The sequence below is a fragment of the Nyctereutes procyonoides genome, unplaced genomic scaffold (assembly GCF_905146905.1).
Source record: "Nyctereutes procyonoides isolate TBG_1078 unplaced genomic scaffold, NYPRO_anot_genome, whole genome shotgun sequence".
Lineage (NCBI taxonomy): Eukaryota > Metazoa > Chordata > Mammalia > Carnivora > Canidae > Nyctereutes > Nyctereutes procyonoides.
In genome coordinates this window covers 530,196-538,882 of record NW_026575143.1, presented here as the reverse complement: position 1 = coordinate 538,882, position 8,687 = coordinate 530,196, and the positions used below count along the sequence as shown (strand labels likewise).

At 41.9% G+C, this 8,687-nt stretch overlaps 1 protein-coding gene across 1 annotated transcript; it reads left to right on the top strand.

Moving 5' to 3' along the window:
- The first annotated feature begins 5,813 nt into the window (after nt 1-5,813).
- LOC129499071 (DNA-directed RNA polymerase III subunit RPC7-like) lies at nt 5,814-6,655 on the top strand. Its single transcript, XM_055308693.1, has one exon. The coding sequence runs from the start codon at nt 5,817-5,819 to the stop codon at nt 6,483-6,485; it is 669 nt and encodes a 222-aa protein (XP_055164668.1). The 5' UTR covers nt 5,814-5,816; the 3' UTR covers nt 6,486-6,655.
- Nucleotides 6,656-8,687: the final 2,032 nt, after the last annotated feature.

The window sequence follows — 8,687 nt, the reverse complement described above, 5'->3', positions numbered from 1 at the left end:
GGGGTGAGTCCAGCCCCGGATTCAGCTCCCTGTAGTAACTACCAGAGCTCTCAGTCTGCAGGGGCCTAGATGCTCTGGGGGCGGGGCCGCTGATCAACACTGCTCGGGCCCCGGGGGCAGGAGCGTCCTCGCTGTCCTGTGCCCTCCTGGCTTCTGCCTGTCCCAGGTGGAGGCCGGATCCTGGGCTGTGTCCTCAGTGCCCTGGGCTCCCGGGCCTGCGCTGTTGGAATCGTGCTCCCGGCCATGCAGCCTCCTCCGCTTGGAGTCTCTGCCCGAGCAGCCCCTGAGCTGCTCCCGGGTCCAGCCTTGTGCGTGCTGCAGCCCTTTAGGGAGTTTGGCCGCGGGGTGTGGGGCGCTCTCCCCGGGGCGCATGTCCTCTGTTAGTGTCCCAGGGAGCCTGAGGGCATCCCCTCCCCTCTTGGGATCCTGTTCCAACTCCCTGCGACCCCCTTTCCGCCCGGGAAGGTTGGTGCAGCTCCTGCTTCTCCGGGGATGGGCTATCCTGTCCAGGAGGCGCTCGCCCCGGCCTTAGCCCGGCTCCTCGCGGGGTCCCTCCCCCTTGTTTCTTTATTTCTCCGCACCCCCCCCCCCGCCAGTCTTCCTACCTTGATAGAAGCGCGAATTCTTCTCACTATAGCATTCCAGCTGGTCTCTCTTTAAATCTCAAGCTGAATTCGTAGGTTTTCCGGATGATTTGAAAGTTATCGAGGTAATTTGGTGGGGACAGGTGACTTGGGGACCCTACTCTTCCGCCATCGTCTCCACAAAGTAAGTTTAGAGGGAACTTATCTCAACATAATAAAAGCCATATACAAAACAAAACAAAACAAAACAAGCAAAAAAACACAAAACAAAACCCATAGCTAACATCATCCTTAAATGGAAGAAAACTGAGATTTTTCCCCTGAGATCAGGAACAATGAAAAAATGTCAATCTCACCACTTTTATGTTGAAGTCTTAGGTTTACTTTACTGGAAGTCTTAGTTATAGCGATTGGACAACAAAAGGAAATGAAAAGCATCCAAATTGATAAAGAGGTAGTAAAACTTCCACTATTTGCAGATGACATGATAGTTTCTGTAGAAAATCTGAAAGACTCCTCCAAAAACCTACTAGATCTGATACATGAATTCAATAAATTTGCAAGACACAAAAATCTGTTGCACATCTACACACCAATAAAGAAAGAGCAGAAAGAGAAATCTTTTTTAAAAATCACATTTACAATGGTATCAAAATAATAAGGTACCTAGGATAAACGTAACCAAAGAGGTAAAAGATTTCTACCCTGAAAACTATAAAATGCTGATGCAAGAAATTGAAGATGACACAAAGAAATGGGAAAAAGTTCATTCTCATGGATTGGAAGAATAAATATTGTTAAAATATCTATACTACTCAGAGCAATTCACATATTTAGTGCAATCCCTATGAAGATACCACCAGCATTATTAACAGAGGTTGAACAAACAATCCTAAAATTTTCTTTCTTTTTTTTTAATAAATTAATTTTATTGGTGTTCAGTTTACCAACATACAGAATAACACCCAGTGCTCATCCCGTCAAGGGCCCCCCTCAGTGCCCGTCACCCATTCACCCCCACCCCCCGTCCACCTCCCCCTCCACCACCCCTAGTTCATTTCCCACAGTTAGGAGTCTTTATGTTCTGTGTCCCTTTCTGATATTTCCCACACATTTCTTCTCCCTTCCCTTATATTCCCTTTCACTATTATTCATCTTCCCCAAATGAATGAGAACATATAATGTTTGTCCTTCTCCGATTGACTTACTTCACTCAGCATAATCCCCTCCAGTTCCATCCACGTTGAAGCAAATGGTGGGTATTTGTCTTTTCTAATGGCTGAGGAATATTCCATTGGATACATAAACCACATCTTCTTTATCCATTTATCTTTCGATGGGCACCGAGGCTCCTTCCACAGTTTGGCTATTGTGGACATTGCTGCTAGAAACATCGGGGTGCAGGTGTCCTGGCATTTCATTGCATCTGAATCTTTGGGGTAAATCCCCAGCAGTGCAATTGCTGGGTCGTAGGGCAGGTCTATTTTTAACTCTTGAGGAACCTCCACCCAGTTTTCCAGAGTGGCTGCACCAGTTCACATTCCCACCAACAGTGCAGGAGGGTTCCCTTTTCTCCGCATCCTCTCCAACATTTGTTGTTTCCTGCCTTGTTAATTTTCCCCATTCTCACTGGTGTGAGGTGGGATCTCATTGTGGTTTTGATTTGTATTTCCCTGATGGCAAGTGATGCGGAGCATTTTCTCATGTGCGTGTTGGCCATGTCTATGTCTTCCTCTGTGAGATTTCTCTTCATGTCTTTTGCCCATTTCATGATTGGATTGTTTGTTTCTTTGCTGTTGAGTTTATTAAGTTCTTTATAGATCTTGGAAACTAGCCCTTTATCTGATATGTTATTTGCAAATATCTTCTCCCATTCTGTAGGTTGTCTTTGAGTTTTGCTGACTGTATCCTTTGCTGTGTAAAAGCTTCTTATCTTGATGAAGTCCCAATAGTTCATTTTTGCTTTTGTTTCTTTTGCCTTCGTGGATGTATCTTGCAAGAAGTTACTGTGGCCAAGTTCAAAAAGGGTGTTGCCTGTGTTCTCCTCTAGGATTTTGATGGAATCTTGTCTCACATTTAGATCTTTCATCCATTTTGAGTTTATCTTTGTGTATGGTGCAAGAGAGTGGTCTAGTTTCATTCTTCTGCATGTGGATGTACAATTTTCCCAGCACCATTTATTGAAGAGACTGTCTTTTTTCCAGTGGACAGTCTTTCCTCCTTTATCGAATATTAGTTGACCATAAAGTTGAGGGTCCACTTCTGGGTTCTCTATTCTGTTCCATTGATCTATGTGTCTGTTTTTGTGCCAGTACCACACTGTCTTGATGACCACAGCTTTGTAGTACAACCTGAAATCTGGCATTGTGATGCCCCCAGATATGGTTTTCTTTTTTAGAATTCCCCTGGCTATTCGGGGTCTTTTCTGATTCCACACAAATCTTAAAATAATTTGTTCTAAGTCTCTGAAGAAAGTCCATGGTATTTTGATAGGGATTGCATTAAACGTGTAAATTGCCCTGGGTAACATTGACATTTTCACAATATTCATTCTTCCAATCCATGAGCATGGAATATTTTTCCATCTCTTTGTGTCTTCCTCAATTTCTTTCAAAGTGTTCTATAGTTTTGAGGGTATAGATCCTTTACCTCTTTGGTTAGGTTTATTCCTAGGTATCTTATGCTTTTGGGTGCAATTGTAAATGGGATTGACTCCTTAATTTCTCTTTCTTCAGTCTCATTGTTAGTGTATAGAAATGCCATTGATTTCTGGGCATTGATTTTGTATCCTGCCATGCTACCAAATTGCTGTATGAGTTCTAGCAATCTTGGGGTGGAGGCTTTTGGGTTTTCTATGTAGAGTATCATGTCATCGGCGAAGAGGGAGAGTTTGACTTCTTCTTTGCCAATTTGAAAGCCTTTAATGTCTTCTTGTTGTCTGATTGCTGAGGCTAGGACTTCCAATACTATGTTGAATAGCAGTGGTGAGAGTGGACATCCCTGTCTTGTTCCTGATCTTAGGGGAAAGGCTCCCAGTGCTTCCCCATTGAGAATGATATTTGCTGTGGGCTTTTCGTAGATGGCTTTTAAGATGCCGAGGAAAGTTCCCTCTACCCCTACACTCTGAAGAGTTCTGATCAGGAATGGATGCTGTATTTTGTCAAATGCTTTCTCTGCATCTAATGAGCGGATCATATGGTTCTTGGTTTTTCTCTTGCTGATATGATGGATCACATTGATGGTTTTACGAGTGTTGAACCAGCCAGGTGTTAGCACTCGGGGAGCTGCTCTCTCCCTGCCTGCTGCAGGGCTCAAAGGGGGTTGTTTACCCCGTGGGGCCCCAGGAGGAACAGCCGCAGTTGCTATGGCAACTCTGGAAGCCTGGAGTCAGCCTCCGCAGGAACTATGGGGCTCTCCGTCTGCAGGGCCTGGAGGCTCCGGGGCGGGGCCGCTGATCTGCTCAGCTCGGGCAGGAGCGTCCTCGCTGTCCTGGGCCCTCCCGGCCTCTGCCTGTCCCGGGGGAGGCCGGATCCTGGGCTGTGTCCTGGCGCCCTGTGCTCCGGGGCCTGCGCTGTGGGATTCGCGCTCCCGCCCCGCAGCCCCCTCCGCGGAGCCGCCGCCCGAGCCCCTCCGAGCTGCTCCGGTCCCGCCGTGCGTGCTGCAGCCCTTAGGGAGCTCGGCGCACTCTCCCGGGGCGCAGGTGCCTGTTAGTGTCCCCGGGAGCCCGAGGGCATCCCCGCCCTCCTGGGTCCTGCTCTAACTCCCTGCGAACCCCTTTCCGCCCGCCCGGGAAGGTTGGTGCAGCTCCTGCTCCTCCGGGACGGGGCTCTCCTGTCCTGGGGACACTCGCCCCGGCCTCAGCCCGGCTCCTCGCGGGGCCCCTCCCCCTCGGAGGCCTTTTGTGTCTTTATTTCTTTTTCCCCGTCTTCCTACCTTGATAGAAGCGCGAACTCTTCTCACTGTAGCGTTCCAGCTGGTCTCTCTTAACATCTCAGGCCGAATTCGTAGATTTTCAGGCTGATTTGAAGGTTATCTAGGTAATTTGGTGGGGACAGGTGATTTGGGGACCCTACTCTTCCACCGTCTTGCCCCTCCTTCTAAAATTTTCGTGGAACCATAGAAGACCCTGCATAATCAAAGCAATCTTTTTTTTTCTTTTTTTAGTGTGTAAGCAATTTTTATAGGAAATAGTTTACAGGTGGGGAAACTAAGGCACAGAAAACTTAACCAAGCTCATTTTCAAGGTTGAGTCTAATAGCAAAGGTAGAAATAGAATCTACGACTTTGATTCTCAAGATTAGAGGGTGATGGGTAGTATCTTCCTAAAGGGGAAAAATTATTTTCTTTATTCTTTTTGGAAAGTAATACTAATAAATCATTAAAAAATATATAATACAAATTCCACTGAAAATCTTTGGCAATTGTGTGTCTTTGGAGGCTGGGGGTCTTAGGTATTTTCCCTGCCAAAACAAAAAGGCAAGGGAGCCAGTTTTTAATTGAAACAAGAAAAATTAATCTTAATTTTAAAATGACCTGAGTTGCATTTTGCATTGTAATATAAATCGGCTGGATAACTAGGAGTCCTGTGAAATTTAATAACAGCAACTACACCTTACAGATTACAAACGTGCATTCTGCAGTGAGATTTATATGACTAGCACTTTCTCTACACTTTGGTAAAATACAAAATAAGATATCTTAATTTTTCATAAGCCCAACTATTCAAAGATATCAAACTTATAGTGGGATGATTAATCAATATATGGTACTGAGTTGGCTCCAAATTCAAGTATTTGTTAATATTCACCCCAGGTTTTTGTAAGGGCTGAGATGTGAGCTGGGAAACCCATACCATTCAGATCAGCATTTTCCTGTGTGTGTCTGTTTTTGATCACAAAACTTCCACTCTCTTAAAATGTGCAGTTGTTAAGAGCTCAGGTTTATGTAGTCCTAATGCAGCACAGAACGTACCATGCAAAAGTAAAAGAAAATTAGCTTCAAGTTTCTTTGTTTTTAAAGTGCTCTCTGTGCAGTATGAAGTCAACTTTCAGATGACAGAAATCCACTATGATGACTAGTAACAGTTTTACAACAGATCAAGTTCAACAAGAATAATTTGTCCAAATGTGAATACACAGATTAAAAGATGCAAAAACTCTAGGCACATTGAAATCGAAATGATACCAAAAAAATCCATCTGAATACATAAGATGACAGGTATAACTAATTCTGATGGCTGGGAATAAAGGACGTGGACGTGCAGCTTATACCTTTAATATTGAGGCAGTTGGATTTGGCAGAGGTGAAAAGTTACCTGATGTAGTATTGAAACCACCCCCGCTATTTCCCGATACAGATTATAAACCAGTGCCACTGAAAGCAGGAGAGGGTGAAGATTACATGCTGGCCTTGAAACAGGAGTTGAGAGAAACTATGAAAAGAATGCCTTATTATATAGAAACACCCGAAGAAAAACAAGATATTGAAAGATATAGTAAAATATATATGAAGGTGTACAAAGAGGAGTGGATACCAGATTGGAGAAGACTCCCAAGAGGAATGATGCCAAGGAAGAAGTGCAAAAAAGGCCCCAAATCTGAAAAGGCGAAAGATACAGGGAAAGGCGCTTCGCTCACTAATACTGCAGATGTGTTGAAAAAAATTGAGGAATTGGAAAAGAGAGGTGATGGTGAAAAATCAGATGAGGAAAATGAAGAGAAAGAAGGAAGCAAAGAGAAAAGTAAAGAAGGTGATGATGAGGAGGACGATGATGCTGCAGAACAAGAGGAATATGATGAAGAAGAGCAAGAAGAGGAAAATGACTACATTAATTCATACTTTGAAGATGGAGATGATTTTGGTGCAGACAGTGACGACAACATGGATGAAGCAACCTATTAAGCTATGAAACTTCTCCAAATATATCTTTCTGCTGATACCACTTCTGAACATTTGGACAGCCTTGTTTTCTATTTCTGATATTTTTGTTCTTGTTTTGTTGGACAAATATTTGCTGTCAAAATACTCAGAACCACTTAGAGTTTACATACTGGTTATCTTACCCATTAGTCTCTGATACAGTCCCATTTCTTTTCAACACCTCTGTCATCTTATGTAATCAAAGCAATCTTGAAGAAGAAAAGCAAAGCTGGAGGCATCACAGTTCTGGACTTCAAGATGTATTACAAGGCTCTCACAATCAACACAGTGTGGTATTTGCACAAGAATATAGATCCATATAGATCTCTAGATCCTTGGAACAGTAGAAAACCCATAGACAAACCCACAACTATTTGATCAATTATTTTTGGAAAAGCAGGGAAGAATATCCAATGGGAAAAAGACAGTCTCTTCAACAAGTGGTGTTGGGAAAACCAGACAGCAACATGGAAAAGAATGAAAATGGACCATTTTCTTACACCAGACACAAAAAGAGGTACAAAATGAATTAGAAACCTAACTGTGATACCTGAAACCATCAAAATCCTAGAGAACAGAGGCAGTAACCTCTTTGAGATTGGCTGTAGTGTTTTCTTTCAAGATATGTCTTCTTAGGCAAGGAAAACAAAAGCAAAATAAGCTATAGGGACTTCATCAGTATAAAACTTCTGCACAGTGAAGAAAGCAATCAACAAAACTAAAAGACAACCTCCGAATGGGAGAAGATATTTGTAAATGACATTTTTAATAAAGGGCTAATATCTGGGCAGCCCAGGTGGCTCAGCGGTTTAGCGCAGCCTTCAGCCCAGGGTGTGATCCTGGAGCCCCAGGATCGAGTCCCAAGTCAAGCTCCCTGCATGGAGCCTGCTTCTCCTTCTGCCTATGTGTCTGCCTCTCTCTCTCTCTCTCTCATGAATAAATAAATAAAATCTTTAAAAAAGGGGGGGCTAATATCCAAAATACATAAAGAACTTCTAAAACTCAAGACCCCCCAAAGTGAATAATTCTATTTTAAAATGGATAGAAAATATGAATAGACATTTTTCCAAAGAAGACATCCATATGGCCAACATATATATGAAAAAATGCTCAACTTAATTGATCATCAAGGAAATATAAACAAAAATACAATGAGATATCACCTTATACCTGTCAGAATGGCTAAAATCAACAACACAATAGATAACAGGGGCTGGTGAGCATATGGAGAAAAGGGAATCTTCTTACACTTTGGTAGGAATGAAAACTATTGCAACCACTCTGGAAAACAGTATGGAGGTTCCTCAAAACGTTAAGAAAAAAAATCCCCTACAATCCACCAATTGTACTACTAGTTATTTACCCCCCAAAGCACAAAAATATTAATTTGAAGGGTACATGCACCTCAATGTTTACAACATCACCATCTACAAAAACTAAATTATATAAACAGTTCAAGTATCCATCAATTGATGAATGAATAAAAGATATATATACACTAGAATATTAGTCATAAAAATGATGGAAATCTTGCCATTTGTAATGATAATGGATGGAGGCTAAGCAAAACTAGTCAGAGGAAGACAAATGCCATATGTGATTTCACTCATACATGGAATTTAAGAAACAAAACAAATGAAAAAAAGGGAAAATAAAGACAGAGGGAAGCAAACCAAGAAACAGACTCTTAACTGAGAACAAACTGATGGTCACCAGAGGGGAAGGGGGTGGAGCTATGGGTTAAGATATAGAGATTGAGGACTATACTGTGATGATCACTGGGTATTGTATAAAAGTGTATAAAATCCCTATATTGTACACCTGAAACTAATATTACACTGTCTGTTAACTAATTGGAATTTAAATACAAAATGTTAAAAAGTAAACTTTTATTCACTATTAAAAAATAAAATTGTTCAATATCTATGGTTTAAAAAAAGTAACTGCACCCTTGGATCAGAATTAACACTAATTTTCATAAAATAATGGATATTAATCAGAATTTATGGTATGCTACTTTGGCAAAAAGAATGACTTTCTAAATTAAATAAAAGCTCTATATTATTCTTCTGATAATCCAATTATTCAAGATAAGTCTCTTGGAATAGAATTCTTTATAAAAACTTCCTAATAAGTAAGCATCCAAAGTAGTTAATGAATAAACAATCTCTTTGCTCTTGGAAT

Excerpts from the sequence above, each read along its gene's own strand:
- LOC129499071 (XM_055308693.1), top strand. The coding sequence starts at position 5,817 with ATGGCTGGGAATAAAGGACGTGGACGTGCAGCTTATACCTTTAATATT.